The sequence below is a fragment of the Chlorocebus sabaeus genome, chromosome 19 (assembly GCF_047675955.1).
Source record: "Chlorocebus sabaeus isolate Y175 chromosome 19, mChlSab1.0.hap1, whole genome shotgun sequence".
Lineage (NCBI taxonomy): Eukaryota > Metazoa > Chordata > Mammalia > Primates > Cercopithecidae > Chlorocebus > Chlorocebus sabaeus.
In genome coordinates, this window is record NC_132922.1 from 13,542,177 (window position 1) to 13,568,195 (window position 26,019).

Here is a 26,019-nt window from a genome sequence, read left to right on the forward strand (position 1 = left end):
TACTATGTGAAAACGAAGCTACTGGGACTAGAACCTGGCCCAGTGGAGTCCCAAGCCTGTGAGCTTAACCACCAGGCTGTGATGCTCATCCATGCTGCTTGTGAGGACTAAGCACATTTATGGGACGCCAGCAAGCCACCAGACTGTAACCCCGCTCACACCAAGCTCTGAGGGTGGAGGAGAGACAGTCATTGCTGAGGGAGGTCAGGGCTGGAGAGAAGGCTGGAGGAATTAGGGAGGAGGATTAAATGTTTGGGGTCAGGGTAGGGAAAGGAAGGCATCCTAGGCAGGGCACTGGCTTGGGCAAAGGCAGCGAGGTGGGATGAGCTGGCCGTGTGGCAAGAGTCAGCCTCTCCGCCTGTCGTGTAGACTTCAAAAGGAGGGGCGGCCGTTTCTCTGATTGTTAGCTACACAGGCCTGTGCCAGCCACACCCTACCTCCCATCTTACCCCTTTCCCATGCCCGCCTTCCCACCTATTCTGGCCATTCTGCCTCCCCCTCACTGGGGCCTGGGTGAGTCCCTGGCCCTCTGGCCACAGGGGTCCCACCGGCCAAAGGAGAAGGCTGGCACCAGTGGCGCTGCCTCCAGGACTCTGGCAGGGGATGGCTTCTCCCCCTCCCCTTCACGGTCCCTTCTCAGATTCCTTCTTCTTCTTTCTCTCCTTCTTCCTTTTTCCCTGCATACCCCCCCTCCACCCCCACTCCACACCCCCACCCCCCGCCGCCACCAATATTCTTACTCTCTTTTCCTGTCCCGGGGGGTGATTTTGTCTGATTGATTGCCCAAGCAATTTGAATTGCCCTGAATCAGAAATCTGACTGGTCCCTGCCCCAGCCCCATCTCCATTGTGAACCCCATCCTCTGGTCCCACCCTGCCCCTGCCCTGCTCCCTGGCTCCTGCCCAGTCTGGCTCTGTCCCTTTTCATCCCAGACTCTCACTTGGCCCTTGGTACTCAAGACAAAACCTGAGAGGAGGGAGTGATTCACCCACTGGGCAGAAGGGAAAGCTGAGACCCAGCTGTAGGGTCAGTGGCAAAGCACTGCTCTGCTCCTACCCCCGCTCTGCCCTGCGTGCCCGTCCCTGTCCAGCTCCTCCCAAGCCCTGGCTTCATCTGAGCCTCTGCCACAGTCTTAGGTTCCCTGATGGACTCACTTAGGTCCTGGCCTCATTGTCATTCTGTTCACACTAGCATCAGTCGCTGGCTGCAGGCACTGTCGGAGGTGAGGGGGAGAGAGAGAGGGAGAGAAAAGAGGGTAGAGAGAGAGTGGGGGGAAAAGAGAGAGAGAGAGAGAGAGAGAAGTTTGGGGCAGGTTGCGGGGAGCTCTAGGTCGACTCTCTGAGCCTCCTCTCTGGGCAGAAGGGTTCTGTACAGATTGGAACTAGCTGTCCATTATTGAGTACCTACTGTGTGCTAGAGAGGTAACAGCATCTTTAACCCCACAGCAGCCCCGGGAGACAAGTAAAGTGGACTCTTCCTCTTTACTCCAAGAGCCGAAATGACATCTCCATAGTAAACATTGGCAGGATTCATTCGGGACCCAGGTCCTCCTGGTCAAACCCCCTACTCACTGCCTTCTGCTGTGGGATTTGGGAAATGTGGAGGTAACTCATCCCTACTGCAGGCGCCCCTGGATCCCTGAAGCCCTGTAAGGTCTCCAAGGATGGCCAGGACCCCCACAGACACAAATCGGGGTAGGCTGAGTAGGATAAACAGGGAGGGGGAACTGCATGAACAGAGGCTTGGAGGTCAGGTCTGCTTTGGGAAGACCGTGTGGGAGATACAGCTTGAGACAAGGTTGGGAGGTGAACCAGAGCCACTTCGTATGGGGCTTGAAGACTTGAAGACCAGGCTGGGCCTTGACAGAGGGAACCTGGGAAGCCTCTGAAAGTTGTTGATCCAGGGAGGGAGATGGTCCCAGCTGTATTAATTCCTTCCTTCCTTCATTGACTCCTTTATTAAACATTTATCGTCTTCTCTGGGCCATGCCTTTGCTGGGACTGGTGATTCAGAAATGCTAGTCATAGGCCAGGGACGGTGGCTCATGCCCGTAATCCTAGCACTTTGGGAGGCCGAGGTGGGTGGATCACTTGAGGTCAGGAATTCAAGACCAGCCTGGCCAATATGGTGAAACCCCATCTCTACTAAAAACACAAAAATTGGCCAGGTGTGGTGGCGGGCACCTGTAATCCCAGCTACTTGGGAGGCTGAGGCTGAAGAATCGCTTGAGGTGGAGGTTGCAGGGAGCCTTGATCATGCCACTGCACTCCAGCCTGGGCAACAGAGTAAGACTCAGTCTCAAAAAAAAAAAAAAAAAGAAAAAAAAAAAAGAGAGAGAAATACTAGTCACAGTTCTGGTCCTCAAGAGGCTCACAGGCTCACCAGGAGAAACTCATGCATATTCGTAAAGGTACCAAAGTTCCCCTGGTACCAAGATAGCTTTGTATACCGGGGCAGTGGAAGAAGGGGCAGAGACCTGGAAAGGCTTCACAGACTTAGGTCCTGAACTGAGTCTTTGGGGGTCAAGTAGAGGATGCAAAGCCCTTTGGATTGGGAATAAAGAAGGTTCCAGGCAGAGGAAACTGAATAGGCAAATACCTGGAGGCTTGATACAACCTGCTGGGCTCAAGGAAGTGCTAGCAGTTTGGGTGTTTGGTGGAGGATGGTGGCTCAGCACCTGTGCTGCACTGGGGAGCTAGGGAGGAGGCAGGTGACCCTGGCTACAGAGTCGGGGATGAAACGAAGAGAGGGAGCAGGGAGACCTGGAAGGAGATGATGGAGGCCAGAGTTGAGGGAATGGAGAAAGACTGCAAAGAATTCACCCATCCATCCATCCATCCATCTAGAAAATGTTTGCTGAGGCCAGGTACGGTGGCTCACGTCTGTAATTCCAGCACTTTGGGAGGCCAAGGTGGGAGCATCACCTGAGGTCAGGAGTTCGAGACCAGCCTGACCAACATAGTGAAGCCCCATCTCTACTAAAAATACAAAATTAGCTGGGGGTGGTGGAGCATGCCTGTAATCCCAGCTACTTGGGAGGCTGAGGCAGGAGAATTGCTTGAATCTGGGAGGCAGAGGTTGCAGTAAGCTGAGATTGTGCTATTGCACCCCAGCCTGGGCAACAAGAGTGAAACTCCGTCTCAAAAAAAAAAAGAAAATGTTTGCTAAGAACCAGTGTGGGGCAGGGATTGTGCTGGGTGCTGGAGATGGAACCAGTCAGGCTGGGTCACTGACTGGGGAGGGCGGCTGGAGGCCAGGCTGATAAGCTTGGAGTGAGGACAAGCAGGATGAATGTGGGCAGGGAATGAACATCTTGAGTTCAAGGTGCATCCACCCAGGTAGCTGTGATTCGGGATGGGGAGGCAGCAAGCAGCAGGGGCTTGGCAAAAGTCAAAAGCATTTCTTTTTCTTTTTCTTTTCTTTTCTTTTTTTTTTTTTGAGATGGAGTCTTGCTGTGTCGCCCAGGTTAGAGTGCAGTGGCACAATCTTGGCTCACTGCAACTTCCACCTCCTGGGTTCAAGCGATTCTCCTGCCTCAGCCTCCCGAGTAGCTGGGATTACAGGCATGCGCCACCACCCCCAGCTAATTTTGTATTTTTAGTACAGATGGCGTTTCTCCATGTTGGTCAGGCTGGTCTCGAACTCCTGACCTCAGGGGATTCATCCACCTCAGCCTCCCAAAGTGCTGGGATTACAGGTGTGAGCCACTGCACTTGGCCAAAGGCATTTCTAAGACAGGTGTTTCCAACTGTGCTCAGGGCTTGCCCAGCCTTCACTTCATCCTCACTTAATAGCATTCCCATTTGTCCAGGTGAGAAAACCGAGGCGTAGAGGCTTCATCATTGCCCCATTAGTGCAGGGATGGGCAAAGCTTTTCTGGGAAGGGCTACGTAGTAAATATTTTTGACTTTATGGGTCATGCTTCTTGGTCAAAACTATTCAATGGTGCTACCATAGAGGGAAAGCAGCCACAGACAGTACCAGAAATAAGTGGGTGTGGCTGTATTTTAATTAAAAATGTGGATGAACATGGAAATTCGAATTTCATGTAATTTTCACATGTCAGGAATTTCCTTTTAATATTCAAAATTAGAAAAAACCCAGCTGGGCGCAGTGGCTCTTGTCTGTAATCCCAGCACTTTGGGAGGCCAAGGAGGGTGGATCACCTGAGGTCAGGAGTTTGAGACCAGCCTGGTCAATCTGGTGAAACCCCATCTCTACTGAAAATACAAAAAAATTAGCTGGGTGTGGTGGCAGCCTGCAGTCCCAGCTACTTGGGAGGCTGAGGCAGGAGACTTGTTTGAACCCAGGAGGGAGAGGCTGCAGTGAGCCGAGATCATACCACTGCACTCCAGACTTGGCAACAAGAGTGGAAACTCCATCAAAAAAGAAAAAACAAAAAAACAAAAAACCATGCTTGGTTTCTGGTTGTACCAAAACCGTTGTTGGACAGGATTTGGCCTAGAGGCTGTAGTTTGCCCACCCCTTGGGGGATGGTTGGGAGGTGGCAGAGCTGGGGTTCAAACTAGGTTCTGCGGGTCCACGGGCTTCTGGACCAGATCAGCTCCAAGTGTGTGCCCGACCTCAGCTCCCTTGTCTTTCCCTTTCGCGTTTGTTCTCCCATCTTGAGATGCACAGAGCATCCTGCTCCTAGGCTGCCCATTTTGGGCAGGAGGCAGTGTGCCGGGCAGGCCACGGGCTCTGAATCCCCCAACTCAGAAAAGGGTCCCCGCTCAGCCACTTGCCAGCTTGGAAGGCTGGAAACCTCTCCAGGCCTCAGTTTCCCCACCTGTAAAGTGGGGCATAGTAGATAACTCAGCCGCAGGGTCGCTGTGAGGCTGCAGTGAGAATGTACCTTGAAACTTCTCCCCACCCCGCGGCTGCCTCAGTTTCCCTCCTCCCCTCTTTGCCTCTGAGCCTGGTCTACTCCTGCACCGCGGCCTCTCCCAGCTCGCCACACCGCCGTCCCCCTCTTTAATGCAGAGAACGACATCCTGGGTGTCTCCCAGCTGCTTCCTGCGCACGGACGGTTTCTCGAAAGCTTTTAAAAACGAGGCTCCCTCCAGGGCGGCGGCAGGGATGGTGGGGAGGGGGGCGCCCACCCTCGGGAGCTTCCCCGGTGGGCGGCGGCGGCCGCTCCCAGCCTTTTCGGGAGATCTATGGCTGATTATAATGGAAATCAGGCCCCAACAGAGCGCCCGGGTGGCGCGGGAGCGGGAGGCGCTCGGTGCGGCTGAGACGCGCGCAAGACCCGCTCTGCCAGCCAAAGGAGCCGTGTAGGGGGAGGGGACCTGGGAGCCTCCCGCGCTCCTGGGACACGCGTGGCCTGTTCTGGCCTGGGTGCCCGGCTGACACTGTTTCCGTGCAGGGCCGATGGGCTGAGCTGCAGCCAGAGGGGTTGGGGGTCGCGCACGGAAACCTGGGCGCCCAAATCTCGGAGTTCATTTCCGCCGGGCCCTGGCCCCTTGATATGAGCGGTGCTGGATATTTTCAGTGCAATCAAAGGCAAAAACAGTGGGGTTCACGCCACCACCCCAGGAACAGAATTGGGGCGTGTAATGAGCTCAAGCCCTGTGTACTGGGCGCGTGTACTCAGCGCCCAGCACCGACCTCAGGGCGCGCTGATCTAGTTAAATCCTTCCCTTGACTTGGGCATGGTCAGACCCATTTTACAGATGAGAGACAGACACCCAGAGAGGCAAAGCTCACACGGCCAAAGCAGTCGTGGATAGACCTGAGCTGGGAGTTGTCCAACTCCTCTGGTCAGTTCTTACACCTTCGGTCATCCCGTCTCCAACCTGAGGATGACGCCTTTAACCTTCCAGCAGCGCATCCAGCTCTGGCCTGCCCTGTGCCTCTCTGCGGGGGGACTCCACAGATGGGGAGAGAGACAGCGTGGCTAATACTGGGAAGAGCTGAGGGTGAGGGGTTGTCCTGGTGCTGAGGGGCCCTTAGTTTCCGACTATGCCTTCTATCACCACCACAGGGTTTGAGGTGAGCCAGGATCCCCCACCCCCACCACCCCTCAAGGTGCAGGAAATCTCATCATTCAAAATCCATTTCCTTTGTATTGTCACATTCTGGAGAAGGGCTCCAATCTAAGCTTAAAAGTGATAGAGAAAATAAAAATGGGAAAGTCAGATGGATTCAGCCACTCTAAAAGCCAGAAAAATGACCCCCGCAGACAGGTGAGCAACAGCTTTGGAAAAATCTCTAGCAATCAAGCACGGCCATGGGGGTTTATCTTTGCTCCCAGGCAGACAGAGAGGAAAGGCAGAGAAACCCGCAGGTGAATGAACGGGCAAAGGGCAGGGGCAATGATTCACACTAGAAAGGAAACACAAATGCTTAACCCTCACTGGGAAAAAGTTCATTCCCACTCGGATATGAAAGGAATACATTAATCAATGCAATTCCATTCAAACTCACAAATATTTTAAAACATAAAGTTATTTAATCTACCACTGAATAACTGTAACTAGCTTTAACTGAACTCTTGGTTACCCCGGCAGTCCATCCTCCCAATGGCTCCAATTCACAGATAGGAACCTAGGCTAAGAGAGGCTAATTGCATAATTTGCTCCAGGTTAGACCTCTGGTGAGTAGCTGAGCAGGGTCACCTGTCCTGTGACAAAGCGGCGGCATCTGGCCAGGCGTAGTGGCTCATGCCTGTAATCCCAGCACTTTGGGAGGCTGAGGCAGGTGGATCACCTGAGGTCGGGAGTTTGAGACCAGCCTGATCAACATGGAGAAACCCCATCTCTACTAAAAACACAAAATTAGCCAGGCTTGGTGGTGCATGCCTGTAATCTCAGCTATTTGGGAGGCCGAGGCAGGAGAATTGCTTGAACCCAGGAGGTGGAGATTGTGGTGAGCCGAGATCGAGCCACTGCACTCTAGCCTGGGTGACAAGAGCGAAACTCCGTCACAACAAAACAAAACAAAACAAAACAAAACAAAACAAAACAAAGCCATGGCATCCGTAGTTCTCAAGTGTGATTCGGAATTTGGAAAACAGTCGCATCAGCATTGCCTGGGAACACATTCAAAATGCAAAGGTTGGCTGGGGGCGGTGCCTCACGCCTGTAATCCCAGCACTTTGGGAGGCCGAGGCGGGCAGATCACGAGGTCAGGAGATCAAGACCATCCTGGCTAACATGGTGAAACCCCCGTCTTTACTAAAAATACAAAAAATTAGCCGGGCGTGGTGGCGGGCTCCTGTAGTCCCAGCTACTCGGGAGGCTGAGGCAGGAGAATGGCGTGAACCCGGGAGGCGGAGCTTGCGTGAACCCGGGAGGCGGAGCTTGCGTGAACCCGGGAGGCGGAGCTTGCAGTGAGCCGACATTGCGCCACTGCACTCCAGCCTGGGCGACAGCGAGACTCCGTCTCAGAAAACAAACAAACAAAAAAACCGCAAAGGTTAGGCTTCACCCCAGCCCTAGTGGATCAGAAACACTAGGGCTGGGGCCCAGCAATCTGTTTTAAGGAGCTCTCCAGGTGAGTTGGAGGCTACAATTAGAAAATGCTCTGGGCTCCAGGAGAAGGTAAGGAAAGCAGGCACAAACTTCTGCTGCAGAAGGCAAGTTGTATGGGTCCAACCGTTTTGCATTACATATGGACGACAGGTATTGTGAGCCTGTAAACGGCCACCAGTGGCACCTCTGAGAAGCCACGCAGACATGGCTTTATCCATGGAGGTATTTAAGACAATGTATTTATAAACATGGAATACTGGAAACACTGAGTCTGCAGCAATAGGGGACTGGGGACAGAAACCTTGGTTCATCTAGGAGATGGCTGCTGTGCAGTTTTGAAAAGTGAGTGTGTGAAGGCCACACAACGTGGTACGAGAGGAGCAGACAAGTCCTCCTGGGTTGCACAGGACTTTCCCAGTTTTAGCACGAGAAAGCCTGCGTTTTGAAAAACTCCTTGGTCCTGAGAAAATGGGGACAATTGGTCACCCTAGCCATAATCGGCACTAGTGCCGCACACCAAGTATTACTGTCCTCCCATGTTGCAGGGCCGGTGGTAGGATGGTATTTCATCTTCCCTTGCAGTGAGGTAGCTATGTGACATGTTTTGCTCAATGCAATGTGAGCAGAAGCGGTGTGTCACGTCCAGACAGTGCTCCTGGCAATTCATGCCATGATGGCACCTCCTCAGCCTCGGTCCCTGAGTGATTATGATAAGCAGAGACTCCATGCCAACCCCTCCCCTGCAATCCCAGGGCATAGGGTGTGAGCAAGACATAACCTCTTGTGGTGTGTGAAGCCACTGAGATTTGGGGATATTTGTTGCCATGGTGTAACCTAACCTGTCCTGGCTGGTATACACGTGGACATCCGGGTTTCATCGTCTTAAGGCTTAAGTGTTAGGCCGGGCACAGTGGCTCAGGCCTGTAGTCCCAATACTGTGGGAGACTGAGGCAGGCGAGTCACCAGATTACTTGAGGTCAAGAGTTCGAGACCAGCCTGGGCAACATGGCGGAACCCTGCCGGCCTCCTGTAAAAATACAAAAATTAGCCGGGTGTGGTGGCGCATGCCTGTAATCCCGGATGCTCGGGAGGCTGAGGCAGGAGAATTGCTTGAACCTGGGAGGAGGAAGTTGCAGTGAGCTGTGATCATGTCACTGCACTCTAGCCTGGGGGACAGAGTGAGACTCTGTCTCAAAAAAAAAAAAAAAAAGGCTTAAGTGTTAAGGTTACAAAACCGCATTTGCTGTGTCATTGCAGAGACACAACACATAAAGCATACAGGTGTGCTGGAAATATTCTGAAATGTTTACAAAAATATCAGGTAGAGGAATTCTTGGTCTAGTTTTTTTTTTTTTTTTTTTTTTTTTTTTTTTTAACTTTTAGGTTTGGGATACATGTGCAGGTTTCTTATATAGATCAACTGCCATGAGAGTTTGGTATACAGATGATTTTGTCACCCAGGTGACAACAGGCATAGTACCCACCAGGTATTTTTTTCTAATCCTCCTCTCGCTCTCCACCCTCCAGAAGGCCCCAGTGTCTGTTGTCTCTCTCCTGGTATTCATGTGTCCTCATTGTTTAGATTCCACTTATATGTGAGAACATGCGGTATTTGGTTTTCTGCTCCTGTCTATGTTTGTTTGCGTAGGGTAATGGCCTCCAGCTCTAGCCATGTTGCAACAGAGGACATGATCTCATTCGTTTTTTGGTCTAAGATTTTTCTTCCTCTTTATTGCGCTTTCCAATTTTCTGCAATGAGCATGTTTTATTAATTTTTAAATAGGGGATGTTTTCTTAAAAAATCATTTCTTTGGATCAAAGGTTGGTCCCCTCTGGGCTCTTATTTATGAACTAAAAATCCCTTGGGGGAAGGAGAAAGAGAAGAATTAAGCTTTAGCTTCAAAGGATCAAAGGGACTGGAAAGGTCACAGAATTAATCTTCCCCTTCTGCTGGAGCCTTCCAGCCAGTGGGTCCTCCTGGCCTTAACAATCGGATCAGATGCCTGTTCCTGGCTGTGTGACTCTGGGCAAGTCACAAGCTCTCCGAGCCTCCACATCCTCGTCTGTTAAATGGGAATAATCCTGTTTACCTTGTGGGCTTTTGGGAGGATCAGATGAGATGAAGTGTGTTCTACAAATGCCAGCTCTTTCTGCCTCGGCCGTCTTCGTGGAGCCTCTGTGCTGGGTGATTTAGGGCTTGTCCCTGAATGTCCGTGAACTTTGGTTTCCTCATGAAAGAACAGGAAGGCTGCTTTTATAGGCCAGGGAATTTCTGGATGGGGCTGGAGGGCCCCGTACAGAAGCCGAGAGGGATGGAAAAGGCGAGGGCTTGTAGGCCTTGGCGTTCAGCAACCGAACAAAATCTTTGAGCCTGGCAACCCCAGACCAGGAAGCCACCCCACCAAAAGCCAAATTGTGAAACCTCTGTAGTCTTAAAGGAGCCCTGGGGACAGGGGTGGTCAGGGAGGGCTTCCTGCAGGAGGAGAGCTGGCAGGATGGCATAGACAGCCCCCAGTACCTTCCATGCTTCTGTCCGGTTCAGAGTCCTTGATCTCAGCCCTCTCGAGGGAGACTCCATCAAGAACGTAACAGTGACAGCTAATATCTGCTGAGGGCATGCAGTAGACCAGATTCACCCAATCTAGTGTCAGTCCACACGGTGCCACTCTGGGGTAGGACTTGGGGAGACTCACCGTGGAGAAAAGTTTGCTGGGTGAATTGGTAGCGGTAGAGGCTGAGCCCGATCTGCTCTGGAGGAAACAGCTGTCTTTTCCTTCTCCAGGATAAAGCAGCCACGGGGCACAACTCTTCCAGTCCACAGGGCCACCCAGAGTGACCCCAGTTCCTTGCTGCACTTGTGCATATGTCTGATATCTAGGGTGATATCAGACATATGTCTTGGGGTGCCTAGAGCAGTCCTGGTTTGTGCCTGTTGTCCTGGCGTCCGCTGAAATCCAGATTCTAGCACTCACAGGAAGGGCCTATTATGGATGATGAGTTTGTGGCCGCCCTGACACAGCTTTCAGATCAGATGGCGCTGGTTCCATGCCGGCTCAGGTCCTTCTTGGCTGGGCCAGATCGAGCCTCAGGCCCTTCTCTGTAAAGTGAGGATAGTCACGCCTGCTTAGGGAGTGCTGGAAGGTTGGAAGACAGCACGTAGCGGGAGGCGCTGGCCTTAGTGAGTGCTCCACGGTTGGCGGCTTTGGCCGTGACATATTGATGCTGGGCATGGTGGGGATGGGCAGGGGTGTCCAGGGCAAACCTGGGTCTTTGTGAGTTACTTTCGAGGGTCACGTGCTGTTAAGAACCCACACACTTGGATTGGAACCCAGGCCTGCAGGTGGACCCCAGGACCCAGGTGCCTGCCAGTACACACCACTGAGCCAAGACTAAATGGCCAAGAAGCGGGAGGGGGCGGAATCGGGTAGACAGAGGAGGGAGGGGCAAGTGGGAGAGGTGGGAGGGGGGAGAGGAGGAGGAGATAAGAGGGTGCGGAAGAGGAGGTGGGAAGGGCTGTCTGCTGAGCCCAGGGCCCTTGTCTAACTCGCAGTTGAAGGTGTCCACGGGGAGGTCCTGCTGCCTCTGACACAGTGTGACCTGTTTACCTCCCCTCTTCCCAACTCCTTCCCGCCACCTGCCCTTTGCTGGGCTGTTTTGGGGAATGCTGTCACCTCCCACAAGTCTTAGTCCCAGAGGCCCGTCAAGCCTCTTTCCTTCTGTTCAGCAACCGCTCTGTTCCTCCCTCACCTTCTCCAGCCCCCTGTGGCCCACCTAATCTCCTTAATCCATCCCTTGAGTGGTCAATCTGAGGGGTTATCCCTAGACAGCCTCCAGCAGTGTCTCTCTCCTGCTCTGAATCCTTCCTTGGCTCCCCGTCATCGTCCTGGTAAAGTCACCCATGCAGGCTGGCCAGTGTGGCTCTGCTTCCGTTCCATTCCAATTCCCGCTATTCCAGGCAGGCCTCCTCCAGGCCCACCAAAGAATTCACCGCTTCTCAAATGTGCCAAACTCCTGGGTGGGGGCTCCGTGCTTCGGTCTCCCCAGGCCCCACAGCCCCCCTTCCCGCATCCTTACTGTCACTCCTCACCGCAAGGTCATTTCTTCCTCCGCCACCCGCCCTGCCTGCAGACCAGATTCGCCCACGTTTCTACAGAGCCCAGCACCCGGCCTGGCACTGCCACGGGAAGAGCTTGTTCTCCCCAGCGAGGCCCTGCGGAGTCTGGCTTTTCTCCTGGAGGGTGGTTGGTGGATCTCGGGCAGAGGAGGCTGTGCTGTCAGGAAGAAGCCGAAATGGATGGGACAACATTGCTAGACAGGGAGGGAGGTGGAGCTGGCTCGTGGGGACGGTCCAGAGAGGGTCTGCCACTGGGCCAGGATCACATGGCAGTTGGGGACAAGGTCAGCATTTTGACCCAGATGTGTCTCACTCTCCGGCTTCATTCTTCAGCCATTCTGGGTGCAGTCTGGAGAGTTGGGGGGCATGCAGGTGTGAGTGGCTGGGTCTCTGGTACCCCTCAGAGGCCAGGCTCTCAGGACACTTGGGGTAGGAGGTGGTCCTCCCACTGCAGGGAAGGAGGGGCTGGAGCCTGCCAGTGTCCTGGTGGGAGCAGGCCTGTCTTTGATGCTCACCCTTGCAGACCCCTGCGGAGGGCCTGCGTCATTGCTGAGCCAGCAAACATATTTAGCTCCTTTCATGTCCGTAATAAATCAATTTCTCCAGGTCTTTCACACCTGCCACTCGACTTGGGCTGCCTGCCCCCATCTCCTGTCCCCCGGCAGCTCTGCGTGCCAGGCCTCAAGATGGAGGGGCTCCTCCTCCCCAGGTACCTGGCAGGGGCCCACTCTGCCTTCTCCAAGCCCCGCTGCCCTGGTCTATTCCAACCCACAGCCTTCTGTGCCCAGTTAGTCCTCCCTCAGGCTGGGATGTCTCCGTTCAGCAGCCACATTACTGGATGTCCCACTCAGAGCTTCATGCAGCCAGAGCTGCAGCCCCAGAGCTGCAAGGATCCTGCCCTGTGCACGCAGCTCAGTCCCGGCCGGCACCCAGCCTCCCTCAACCTTGCATTCTTTTGACCCACTGGGGCTTGTGTTTGGGGCCCAAGGGAGTTCCAGAAATACCTTGCCTTGACCTGCATCCTTGTCCTGTCTCCTACTGGCCCCACTGGCTGGAAGGCTCAGGCCTCCACTTGGCTTATCTTTCCTAAGCACACCTCTTCCAAGAAGTCTTCCCAGATCTCCCCCACGGCCCCACTGCTCACATGAATCTTTCCCCCTCCAATGGCCCCAACTCCATGTTTTTGTAGCTGCATGAATGCATGCCCACAGTCTGCCTTGTGACAATAATAGCAGCATGTAACATCCCAGGAGCTGCCCAATGCTGTTGTTAGCGTTTTACATATTTTTAATTATTTCCCTTTTATAGATGGCAAACCTGAGGCTCAGAGAGCTTAGGAAACCTGTTTAAGACACAGGGGAGAGGTGAGCCTTCACTGTGGCCCTCTGGGTGGCTCTTGCCGCTGCCACCCCCACCCCCGTGCCCTCTCACAGTAATGGCTTTCAGGGCACCTGCTCATCTTCCTCCCCTGCCATCCCTCCCAGGGCAGGAGCTGTGTTGCACTGGGGCCTGAGACCCTCAAGAGCCCCTTTTGCATGTGGAAGTCCCTGTTCAAAGTTTTCATCATGGAACTCACCTGGCCCAACCCCTCAGGGAGAAAAATCCCATCCAGAGAGGGCAAGCAACTCATTCGGGGCCCCACAGCCAGAAAGCAAGAGTACGAGAGTCTCCCAGTGCCAGGCCCGATGCCAGCCCCAGCAGGGGTGACTGTGCCCAGCACGGGTGGCAGGGAGGCCCATGCTTGTGTCCATGGGTGTCTACTGGGCTGCTCGAGCCCTTGGGCCCTGGTAGATCAGGTGCCTCCCCCTTTTGGATGTCCAGGCCAGGACTCTACTCTGGACAGAGGTCCCATCCCTGCAAGGGACAGCCGGTCAGTCCTGGGACCCAGTCTGGCTGCAGCGTTGAAACCTCTTATCCACGTGTGGTGGGAGCCCCCTGCTGACCAGAGCAAGGAGCGGCAGAATGGCAGGAAGGTGAGCAGAGATGCCCTGGAGAGACTCAGGGGGCCAGCGAATCAGAGCCCAGCTCTCCATGCTCCTGGCTTGTGATGTGGCCTCTCCAGGTACTCCTGCATCTCCTGGAGGCACCAACGTTCTCATAGCTCTCGAGGCCTCCAGACATTTGCACCTGCTGATGCTGAGACCCAGAGGGCCTTTTATCAGTTAACTTCAGGTGAACTAGCAGTTATTATGCATCTATTGTGTGCTGGGCACTGAGCAGGTGCATGGTCTGGCCCACAAGGAGCTCGCAGTTCTGTGTGGGGCAGACATGAAGTGAGCTCACTGCATTATCAGGTGTGTGTCCTGTTCCCGGCCTGGCTACCAACACTCGAGCACCCTCCTCAGAGAAGCCTCCCCGGATTGCCCTCTGCCCAGCCCAGCCCAGCCCTCCACTGCCTGCTCTGCCCCCTCTGGAAGAGCATGTGTTCAGGACTGCAGGGATGTGAGTCCTATGCAGGCAGGGATTCTGCCTTGTTGTACCAGTGTCTGGGACAGTGCCTGGCACACAGTAGGTGCTCCACAAACATTTGTGGGATGTACAAATAAAGGAAGGTTATTGAATTCAAGCTCCTTTATTACCCGCCAAGTGATCCTTGGAGCAGCAGTGCTTGCACTCCTCCAGCAACGGGGAATGTACTACTCACCTCCCATGGCAGCAGGCTCTTTTTCTCTTTCTTTTTCCTTCTCTTCTCTTCTTTTCTTTTCTTTTGAGTGTCACTCTGTTGCCCAGGCTGGAGTGCAGTGGCATGATCTCGGTTCACTGCAACTTCTGCCTCCCAGGTTCAAGCTATTTTCCTGCCTTGGCCTCCCAAGTAGCTGGGATTACAGGCGTGCACCACCACACCTGGCTAATTTTTTGTATTTTTAGACTGGGTCTCCCCAGGTTGGCTAGCCTGGTCTCGAACTCCTGACTTCAGGTGATCTGCCCCCCTCAGCCTCCTAAAGTGCTGGGATTACATGCGTGAGCCACCAAGCCCGGCTCTTTTTTTTTTTTTCTTTTGAGATGGAGTCTTTTTTTTTTTTTTTTTTTTTTTGAGACGGAGTCTCGCTCTGTCACCCAGGCTGGAGTGCAGTGGCCCGCTCTCTGCTCACTGCAAGCTCCGCCTCCCGGGTTCGCGCAATTCTCCTGCCTCAGCCTCCCGAGCAGCTGGGACTACAGGCGCCCGCCACCTCGCCCGGCTTATTTTTTTTTTTTTTGTATTTTTAGTAGAGACGGGGTTTCACCATGTTAGCCAGGATGGTCTTGATCTCCTGACCTCGTGATCCGCCCGTCTCGGCCTCCCAAAGTGCTGGGATTACAGGCTTGAGCCACCGCGCCCGGCCGAGATGGAGTCTTGCTCTGTCACCCAGGCTGGAGTACAGTGGCACCATCTGGGCTCAATGACACCTCCACCTCCTAGGTTCAAGCAATTCTCCTGCCTCAGCCTCCTGAGTAGCTGGGATTACAGGCACCCACCACCACAGCCTGCTAATTTTTGTATTTTTAGTAGAGACGGGGTTTCACCATGTTGGCCAGGCTGGTCTCAAGCTCCTGATCTCAAGTGATCCTCCCACCTCGGCCTTCCCGAGGTGTTGGGATAACAGGCGTGAGCCACCACGCCTAGCCGGCAGCGGCTCTTTCTATCTTTAGACAGCATTGCCTGCTGGAAAGTTCTTTTGCCTTTCCATGGGCTTGTCAGAACCAGCTTGCCTACCCCTGCTTTGTGGAAGCCCCATTGGCTCTCCAGCCCCTGGTGATGGCTCCTGTGCCAGTGTCCCGGGGATGGCGTCCTAGGGCCCTCTGAGTGACCAGCTTCCCTGCCTGGCCCTCCTTTCCTCCACTGGGACAGGGACGGAGGTGGAGGGCCCAGGTGGGGTCAAGGTGGCAGCCGCAGTCACAGAGAGGACAGAGCCCACTCACGAGTTGGATCATGAGTTTTATTCTCTCTTTGGAGTGACTCTCAGAACAGCCATTTACACCCAGAAAATCCATGATGCCATCCCCTCCATGATGGAGGAAGCTGAGGACCAGAGAGGGGAAGGGAGTCGACTAAGAGAGTAGCCAGTGTATCCCAGGGGCAGGACAGAATCTCTGACCCCTGACCCCTAGCCCAGTGCTCCTTCCACCACCCCGGCTGCTCCTTCATGGACCAATGAGGTGACAGCGCCAGGGCTTAGTTCCCAGGCTGACAAGAATCTGTGGATGTCCTCAAATGTCCCACAAGGTCTCCTCCTGCAGACGCCCAACCCAGACCTTGTCTGGTGCACTATCATTACCGGGTGCTTGTAGACCTCCAGAGACAGGAGTCTTACCACCTCGCAAGGCAGTTACTCCATCCTGACCCTGTGGAAGGTGTGCACCTGTGGGGGTGGGTGGGGACGAGGAGAGGCGCCTCGCGAGCTGCGGTTCCTTCTGGGGGAGCCACCTGCTTCCTCGCCTACTCAGGCTGGCAGTGGGGCAGAGGCGACCACATTTCCTGCTCCCCTGCCAAGGAATTTCCCTCTAGGGGCTCCCCTGGGCCTGTGTGAGGGGGTGAGAAGTGTTTCCTGTTAGTGGACTCCTCCTCCAGGCAGGCCTCCCTGGAGACAGAGCTGGCTGCTCAGGTACTGGATGTCAGCTCCACTCTGACGATACTGCTGCAGAGGGTCTCGAGATGCTGGGACCTGCCGGTCTGCCCCTTATCACCATGGAACTGCTGGTCAGTGGTCTCAAAGGAAAGCCATGGCCAAAACTCTGCCTCTCCAAGCATGAGTTAGTTCTGTGTTACTTGCAGGCTCAGCCACTGCCTCCAGGCAGCCCTTCTGGTAACCACAGTGCACAAAACTCTCTCTTCTTGGCTTCTCGGATATAGCACCCATCCTGCTTGAGTCCCATCTGTCTGGGATGTTCTCCGTCATTTTCTCGAGGGTCCCACTTGCTCCTCTCCTCAAAATGAACATCCTTGAAGGTGGAGTCTATACTGCTTTTCTCTCCCCAGCAACCTAGAATCCAGGGTCTGCCCCAGCTCCGTAAACAAGCGCTGCCATCTCCAGCTGAAAGCTGGGGCACGGGACTAGCAGGGGCCAAGAGATTTCTGGTCCAAACACTGCAGTGTTGCAAGAACTAGAGACTGGGCATGACTTGGCAGAGGGCACACAGCGAGTCAGAGGTGGAGCTGGGACTGAGCTCTTGGGGTCCGGGCTCCTAGGGCAGTGCTCCCGGAGTTCTGTCCTGCGGTCCTGTCCGTGGGTTTGAGCTGTGTGTGTGCTGAGCTCTGCTTAGGCAGAGAGGGTCAAGCCCAACCTGAGGGCAGGGGAGGGGCTGGCAGAGATACCCCTGAAAAGGAAGAGCCTTGCCAGGGAGAAGAAGCACTTAGGGACCCCACGGCTCCTCCTACGTTGAGGGCTGACAGCATCTGAGTGCAGAGAGCTCCTTCAGAGCCGAGGACACGGAAGTCCAGAGAGAAGAGAAGATCTAGCATTCTGGGGCTGTTTTCCTCTGGCTGCTCTCATCACCCCTTCCTGTAGTGCATATAGGGCAGGGGCTTGCAGCTGGGTGCCCAGGCCAGGGGGCCTCATTGCTGGACTCAGCCCGCTGCAGCTCCCACCCACCCTCCTGAGCTCTGCCTTCCCCACTAGAGTCAGCTCAAGGTAACGGGGGAGAGCAGTGATGTCTGTGGCCCAAAAGAGTGTGCTGGGGTGGGAGGTGGGCCTCCAGGCACTGCAGGCGATGGGACTCTCAGGGTGACCAGACCCCAGTGCCACCTCCAGGAATCTCACTGCTTGCTGGCAATCTTCTTCTTCCGAGTAGAGACCAGGTCGTAGAAGGGGACACGGGTGATGCTGGCTCTAGAATGAGAGTGGGAGGGAAGATTTTAGGGCTGGACTGGCCGTCAAGGGAGTCTGGTCTCTCAGGGCTTGTATCAGGGGCATGAGACTCCCAGGGAGGTGTCAGCCTGCTCTGCCGCAGGGGAAAAGCCAGATGGCCCCAACAAGGGCTGTGCCAGCCTTGCTAGCCTAGCTCAGTGTCCCATGGGCAGGGCCAGAGTGGGTGAGGCCTCTGATCAGGAGCTGAGAGCCTTGGGAATTCTATCCCCAAGTGTCTCTGGGCCCCTCTCCAGGCTCCCATTGTAGACCTTCGGAAGGTAATGGGAAGAGCTTGGGGTGGAGCTGGCAGACCTGCCTGTTGGACCCTGCTCTGTCCCTGGGTCTGTGGCCTGGGCGGGTCCCTCCCATCTCTGGGCCTCAGTTTCCTCATCTGTAAGATGGAAGTGAGAATGGGTCTGCCTGGCAGCCTCACAGGCTGTTCCACTACAAGGCCCAGGTGAAAAGACCCTGCAAGTCCGCAGGACACGGCCCCTGCCAAGCAACCACTTCTGCCTTCCTCTGGCCACCAGGCCTCACCCTTGCCAATGTCTTGGGCTGGCTCAGACTCAAGCCTTGAGCAGGTTTGCCATCTTGCCCTTTACCAGGTGCATCTTCCTCGTGTCTCTCCTGTTGGTGGCACCACAGAACCAGTCCCAACACTTTGGCTTTCCTCACCCAGCCACCCCTCCCTATTTATCAGTCTATGGCTCCCCAGTGCCCCAGGAGAAACCGAAGCCCTTCACCACGGTGGCTGTGGCTTTGCCATGCTCAGCAGTTTCAGCTCCCATACTGCCTAGCCTCATTTGGACTCCGGGATGCTGTGCAGGAGGGCTGCCTGCTGATTGCCCACACGGGTCCTTTTACCTGGAAGTTTATCTGGAAAGCCGGTCCCTCTACCTCCATGAGGTCCTTCCCAGGCCACTTTGGATAGTGAAGCCAACAAGAGCACTCATCATGTGCCAGGCAAGGGCGGGGCAAGAGTTTTATGTGCAACTCTGCTCTATTCTCCCACCAACCCCATGCAGTGGGTCTCTCCCTTCCCTGTGTCCTGGGGCCTGGCCTGGTCCCGGGAACACAGAAGGTGCCCATGGAATACGGGTGGAAGGGGTTTGCTGGCCAGAAACAGGAGGGAGAGACTGGAGTTAGCCCCCTTTACAGAAAAGGAAGCAAGACGCAGAAGCAGCAGGGCCTTCTGGAAGGCAATGGAAAGCCATCCCCAGACCAGGGCACCCCTTACCGGATGGCCTCGATCCACTGGTCACGCTCCTCGGCACTGGTGGCTGAGATCCGGTATGACTCGTGCTTGCCCTCCACTACCCTGCCGTCACCATCGGTCTTGCAGGCCTTGATTTTCTGGCCTCGGCAGCTGGGGTTGTAGAGCTCCAGGCAGAACTGTGGAGAGGTGGTCAGGCAGGGGTGGGAAGAGAGGGAGGCTGGGTGAGCTCTCCAGGAGGCTCAGACGCTGGTGTCCCTGATCAGTGTGACAGCCCTATGACAGGTGAAGGGGCAGGAGCTGCTCCTCCCACACTGAGCACTCTCTCTGTGCCAGGCTCCTGAATCTACCATCCTCCCTAACGTCTCTATGTGACATGTGGGCTCACTGAGGTTCTGAATGGAGTGGTGCTTATGCAGGGCCATCCAGCCAGTCGGGCTGTGTGGGACAACAGGGGACAACCACGTCCTTGGACCGACATTGATCTTTTCCCACTGTCCATGGGCCCAGGAGGGAGAGAAGGCAGCCCTGAGCCATAGGGAAGGTGTGAGGGACACAGCCTGGCTTCCTGGAGAGCCCAGCCTCAGGCCCTCTCCCCACATTCTGTTTAGGAAATTTCCCAGTGACTCCAGCCTCTGAGCTCCCCAGCCTGAACACCTACTGGCTTCTTGGGGTCATCCACCTTCTGCACGGAGAGGTTCTCAAGGGGTATGATTCCCCGTGGCTCCTTGTCCTACAGGGAAAGGGGAAGGAAGGTCAGGGTCAAGAAGTGGAACCCTGAGGCCCAAGGCAGGGTGTGAATGTGTGGGGTTCCCCAGACTCAAAGAGGAGCGTGCTCGTCTTCCGAGACTGTCCAGCCATGGGGAGATGGAAGTTGGAAGCAGCATGTGAAGAGCTCTGGCTGGAAGTTAGGAGGCCCAGCTTTAAGCCTGGGCTCTGCCTAGGACCTTGGCCCGTCCCTCCTCAGTGTACCCATTTTCCCCATCTGTAAAATGGGCGTGGAGGGGAACTGAGTGATCTCAAAGGATCCAAAGCTGTGTGAGTCGACTGCTTAGCGGGCGTTGGGAAGAGAGTTGTGCGGAGAGAGGCGGGGGCAGGGGAAGGCCCAGGGGACCCCTGCTCACAGCGGTGAACTCGAAGTAGTAGAGGCAGTTGTCAGTCAGGATGAACCAGCGCCGTTTCCACGTCTTCACGCGGCCCCCTGCGCAAGGCCAATGTAGCAAGCTGGTCAGTCCTCCTCCTGGGTCACTGACACCTCCCCCAGGGAAGGGCAGGGCCTCGGATGCTTTCCCCTGGATCCCCAGCTGAGTGCCCTAACCCTCATCCACCACACCTTCCCCCACATCTATCCCTTTCTCAGACAAGAACCTTAGTGGCTCCTGTCACCCCCAGGCTTCCCTGGAGCTGCTTGAGCTGGCGTGTGGGTGGCCTCCGTGATCGGGTCCTAGGAATGATCTTCCTGGCTACCATGTTCCACTGCTTCATTCCTTAGCTTGATCCCTGCCTGGCACTGTGCTAAGCATTTCATCCTTCATTTGCCAGGCACTGCTCTAGAGGTTTTAAAAAATATTACTTATTAATCCTCATAACCATGTATGAAGAGAGGACCATTGTTAACACCATTTTACAGACGAGGAAACAGTCATGGAGAGGTAAAATTGCCTGCCCACGGTTCAGCAGCAGAGCTGGGATTCGAACCCCAATGTTGTAGTACCAGAGCCCAACTCTTGGCCATTTTGCTGCACATTTAACCCTCCCAGAGATCATTCTTCCCATTTTACAGCTACAGAAACTGAGGCTGAAGAACCTGATCGTCAGCACTTGGGTGGAGGAGCTGGGATTGGGGCCCAGGGCTGTGTGACTCTGAGACCCCCCTCTCCCATCTGAGTTGGGATTTATGACCTAGAGCTTCTCAGGGGCAGACAGCACGTGGCTGGGGCAGGACAGAAGGCCAAGTGCTCTGGAGGAGGATGGACTGGGGTGTGGTGTGGAGAGTCAGAGGACTCGGGGGCTCCTGGGGGCACTGGGCAGGACTGGCACAGGGCTTGGTAGACCGGAGGTTCTGGAGGCTCAACGTTGCTGGAAGTGAGCCAGGTTGAGACCTCTGCTTCAACGTGAGGCATCTGTCCTCACCTGCCCTGGAGGTGCTGTCCCCGGCTGGGCTGTCTCTGTTGGAGAGGCTTCAGGAAGTGTGTGTGGGAGGCAGGGGCAGATGGCTGGGCACTGGGGTTCCCCTGCTGGACTGTGCAGCCACTGTTACTGCAGCACCCACCCCAGCTGCTCTCTGCAGGGTGCAGGTCCTCCCTGCCCCCAGTCAGCTTGAAGGGAGCCTCCCTCTAAGCCACATCCTGTCATCCTTCCTCCCCTCCTTAGGGACACCTAACCCTCTGCCCCCTCAAATCTGCCCCTGGCTGGCTGTGTGGCCTCAGGCAGATCCCTGACTTTACTGTTCGGCTGTAGGGGGGGGCCAGCACCTTGCCTGAGCTCAGTAGGTTCTGAACAAATGGTACTTCTTGCTATGACTTCTCTCCCCATTCCTCTGGGGAGAGAGAAACAGAACTGCAGCTGAAGACTTTGTCAGTGGATCTGTCTGCCTCTCGCCCGGCTTACAGCTCAGCCCCCTCCACTGGCTCCCTTCGTTCTCAGGACAGACGGATGGATGGGGCAGGCAGACGGCTGCACTGGGGGCCAGGAGACCTGGAGGCTGTCCAACTCCATCCCCCAGGATGCATGTGAGCCTCGTGTCAGTTGTGTGTCTGTGCGTGCATAAGTGTGCATGCAACGACGTGTGCCCGCGCGTGTATCAGTGTGCGTGTGACGATGTGTGCCCGCGCGTGCATGAGTGTGTGTGTGACAGTGTGTGCCCGTGCGTGCATGAGTGTGCGTGCGACGACGTGTGTCTGTTGGCCTCTCACCCAGCTTGAGCAGCCAGCCCTCCCGGTCTGGGTTGAAGAAGGTGTGAGTGAGGTCATTGCCGTCGTCCTCAGGGATGGAGAAGGGCTCACTCTTGATGCTGTCGAAGAGGTTCTGCCCCAAGAGAATGGAGAGAAAGACCTGGCTGTGAGTCCGCCCGAGTCCAAAGCCTAGGCCTGGCCTGGCCTGTGTGGCCTTGAGCAGGTCACTCACCTGCAGGCATACTCTTTCCTCACCGGTTAGTTTATCGTGGCCTCTGGGCTTTTCTTGGTGAGCCCCTCTCTGGTTCCCTTCATTCAGCCTGGGCCTGGCCTTGCCTCCCCGCCACCCCCGTCATGCTTCCCTCTGTGCTACTGCAGGGCAGGTGAGCAGGGCTCAGCCCCTCAAACACACACATATACAAGCATGCATGCTTACACACACACGTGCACACTCACACGCACATGCACATGCAGGCAAGTTCACACACAGGCATGCACACTTATATAAATGCATGCTCACACATACATGCACACTCACAAACATGCACACACATGCACGCTCACACACATGCACACTTGTATGCATGCACACACATGCACACACATGCATCCATGCTCACACACAAGTGCACACTCACATGCATGTATACTCACACACAAGTGCACACTCGCGCAATGCATGCTCACACATATACATGCATGCTTATGCGCACACACATGCACACACATACGTACACACTCACATACATGTACACACATGCACACTTACATACATGCACACTTATATACATGCACGCTCACACACACGCATGCTTGCGCACACATACATGCACTCTTATACATGCATGCACAATCACAATATCCATACACACATATATACATGCATGCTCACACGCACATATGCATGCTTACACACACAGACACAGACACACACAAACACACGTATTCTCTCTCTGTCTCTCTGTCTCTGGGGCACAGCAACCTTGGCAAAAGCCATGGGAGGAGGGTCCTCTCTTGCTTAGGTGTAGCAGCAGGGACATCCCTGAGTTGAGGGGCCACTGAGGAGCCACCAGGGAGGAGGATATAGGCCACTTCATGTTGAGAGGCCCAGTTGAGGGAGAGCCCAGGGTGGGATGCTGGCTGTGACTCTCAAAAACCCCTCTCCTAAGCAGACCTATTCTGGATGGGCCAGGGTAGGGTCTGGGGGAGTTCCCAGAAAGCAGACTGCAGTTCTCCATGGAAACCTTTCAGGCAGTAAGAGCTGGTGACATGAGCAGGAGCAGCCTTGTAGAGTAATGAGCTCTTTGTCACTGGAAGTAAGTAAGCCAGGTCTGCAAGTTCCCTGTGGGCAAGGTGTGGCTGCTGGCGCCAGATCACCCCGTGTGATTTGAATCTTCTGCCATGATATACTGCGCTTTATGAGCAACCTGCCTAGATTTCCAAGTGTTTGGAGAACCAGTCTAAACTGTCCATTTCTGCATATTAAAAGCAAGCGCAGTGTTGTCTCAGAGGATGAAATCATTTCCTTTCGCTGTGTTTGTGTGTGCTGCTGCTCAGATGTTTCTATTCAGATGCTTTCTTTGAGATTTTAAATGAAAATTCTCCCAAATATCATCTGATTCTCTCAAAGTTTTAGAAATGGGGCTTGCTGGTTCTTTAAGGTCTTTTCTGACCTCAGAGCTCAGGGGTCCAGAGTCAGGGCTGGGGCTGGGAGTGGCTTCCCTGGGCTCAGTCTGGCTGTGGGGCTACGGGGGTGGGGAAGAGCGGGCACAAGTTTCTCTCTGGGGATCCCCTACATGCATCCCCGGGAATTCCCAGGTGGCACTGGCTGGTTGAACAAGGGTCTGAAACAGGAAGGCCCCATCAACAAAGCTGTCAGCACAGACAGATATTTGCAAGCCCAAGGAGCTGTGCAGGGGTGTACACAGGGGGACCCAGCAGCTTCTGCGGTCACTGTATCAGCCTGTGTGTTCTGCCCCCGCAAAGAAAATGGCTGAGTTCACCCACATTTCCTGTCCCCTGTAAACACCAACCTCTCCTGCAAGAAAACGCCCTACACGCACTGCTGCCAAACCCCTGGGCCCAGCTGTCTTCTCCCGGCTGGGTGGATGTGCAGAAATGCAAGGGCCTCCTCCTTCCAGTGGCCCCGCTGACTCTGTGTCCTTCCACCCCCACCTCCCCAGTTTCCCTCTGGGGTGTCTCTGCTCCTCTGTGTTCTGTTCAGGTCACTTGGCAGTGTTGACACCCACAGGTCCCCAGCCCCAGGCTCCAGGAGGGGGTGAATGACTCACATCTGGCTGATTAGAGCATTTCATTCTGCTAGCCGCAGTTCAGGGAGTTCAGTTCAGGCCCAAGCCAGCCAATAAGCATTAATCCTGGGACTTTAGCTGAAACCACTGAGGAGGAGGACTGTGAGGGCACAGGAAGGCCGGGCCATCTCTGCCACTCCTGGGCAGAGCTGGTTTAAAAGAGAAATTAACACAGAGGAGGGTGTTGTTGAGAGATGGGGCAACTGGATCAGGCCCTGATGTCACTGGGCACCTGGATCTACCTGAGCCTGAAGCCAACTTTCTGAAGGCAGATCGATCTCTGATCTTTTCAGTGACATGAATTAAGATTCCCCTAGCTAGGAAGTAACTGGTAGCTGGAAAGCACAGCCAAGTCCTCCATCCCCGAGTCTTGCCTTATGGCCTCTGCAGAGGGATAGGCTCTGAAGTCAGTCATGGGTTCCAATCAGGACTCCAACTATGAGACCTCTGGCCAGCTACCTCTCATGGAGCTCAGTGTCCTCTGCTGTAAACTGGGGATGGGATGACTTAATACGAACATAAAGTACTTAGCACTGTGCCCAGTCCGCAGTCCATTCTGACCGAGGGGCCTGGGCAAGGACCCAGGAGGTTCAGGGCTGCCTATGGCAGAAGATGCCCGAAACTGGGAGACTGTTACCTTGCCTGGGCCTCAGTTTCTCCAACTTTGACATCGGAGAGTGGAGTTCTTTGTCCCCTCATCCCCCGTGCCTCCTCCACCATAGCTTCCCCTCCCACAGCCCTCAGGGTGGGTGGTTCCTCTCCTAGATTTTCTCAAGGCCTGCCAAGTGCCAGGCGCCTGACAGCTTCTCAGAAAACGATATGAAGCCAGCATCATCAGCCCACTTTGCAGATGAGGAAACTGAGGCTCACGTCCAAGGTCACACAGACATAAGGGAGAGCTGGGATTTGACCTCCCATCCCTGTGAGTCTGAACACTGTGCCTTTGCCCTGAGCTTCTTGGGAACTCTGCCCCCTGCCCCATCTGGATGGCCAGAGCAAGGTTGGTTCAACCCTCCTGTCCCCCGACTACCACTGTGCACCTCTCCACAGCCTTTCCCAGCTGTGCATCCTTGTGGTCTGTGTACCCTTGGGGTGACTTCTCTTTGGGTCGTATCTATGTAGACTTAATTTTGCAAATTGGGTCACTTAAAAGCATTATGTGTCCTCCTCACTTAATGGGCCCAAACTGGAGAATCCTTCTGCCAAGTGGTGACCTTGGACTGTCTGAAGGTGCTTAAAGCTGAATCCTTGCTTCACATATGGGGAAAATGAGGCCCAGACAGAAGGCAAGAGGATCCCCAAATCCACGCAGCTGCCTGTGTGGGAAGCTTCAGGATTGATTAGCCACTCCAACTACACCAGGCACTTGGCTGAATACCTTACTTACACTTCTGCACTAATCCTATGAACTGGGGCTCACAGAGGTCAAGCCACTTTCCCAAGGTCACACAACCAGAAAGTGGGGTAGCCGGGGCTGGAGGTGGTTCTGACTCCGGTGCTCTGTTCTTTCCTCTAGTCTGTGTCTGCCTCTCTGGGCTGCCAAAGAGGATAATAAGGGCTTCCTAGGCCTCCTGGGCAGATTTTGTAGCTAAATTGAGATAATAGACCCCAAAGCCTGGTGAGAAGAAACTTACAAGTTCCATACAAATGTGGTGCATTGTCATTAACAAAAGGCTCGAATTGGGAAAAACAGCTAAGGAGGGAGATGCTGAAGAGGGCTCACTGGGAGCTGGAGGCAATAATGTGGCACCTGGGAGAGCGGCAGGACCAGTGCTGGGAGGTAATTAACTCATTCCCTGCCAGACAAGGTGTGCCCGCATAGCACCATGAGGACCCCAGATGAAATGAGTCACCAATGCTCAAATGCCTTTTAAAATGTTTCAGGTATTTTACTAAGTGCTGGGGCTTTTTTCATTATTAATTATTTTTAATAGTGACATAAGCCACAGGCCCTACTTTAGCTGGGGAGCCATGCAGGGGGCAGGTATTATATACCTGGCACAGGCTCTGCCCGTAACATTTAAAACAGTTACTCCCCGTGGCAGGTATTATTATCCCCACTCTCCTGGCAGAGGGGATAGTGGCTTCGACTCCAGTGAGTCATTACCCAAGGTCACCTAGCAGGCAAATGGGGAAGACGGGCGTAGACCTGAGCTCCAACCAGCTTTCATGCTCTCATGCTGTGCAGT

The 26,019-nt window shown here is 54.7% G+C and overlaps 1 protein-coding gene across 1 annotated transcript in view; it reads right to left on the reverse strand.

The window, feature by feature from the left end:
- Window positions 1-15,492: 15,492 nt before the first annotated feature.
- The window catches only part of CYTH4 (cytohesin 4), a 32,476-nt gene continuing 21,949 nt past the window's right edge, over window positions 15,493-26,019 (reverse strand). The window contains exons 9-13 of the mRNA XM_007975697.3: window positions 21,543-21,654; window positions 19,752-19,828; window positions 19,289-19,360; window positions 18,652-18,806; window positions 15,493-17,396 (exon numbers count right to left, since the gene is read on the reverse strand). Of these exons, the coding sequence (XP_007973888.1) occupies window positions 17,324-17,396; window positions 18,652-18,806; window positions 19,289-19,360; window positions 19,752-19,828; window positions 21,543-21,654 (489 nt within the window). The 3' untranslated portion in view covers window positions 15,493-17,323. The remainder of the gene's footprint in view (window positions 17,397-18,651; window positions 18,807-19,288; window positions 19,361-19,751; window positions 19,829-21,542; window positions 21,655-26,019) is intronic.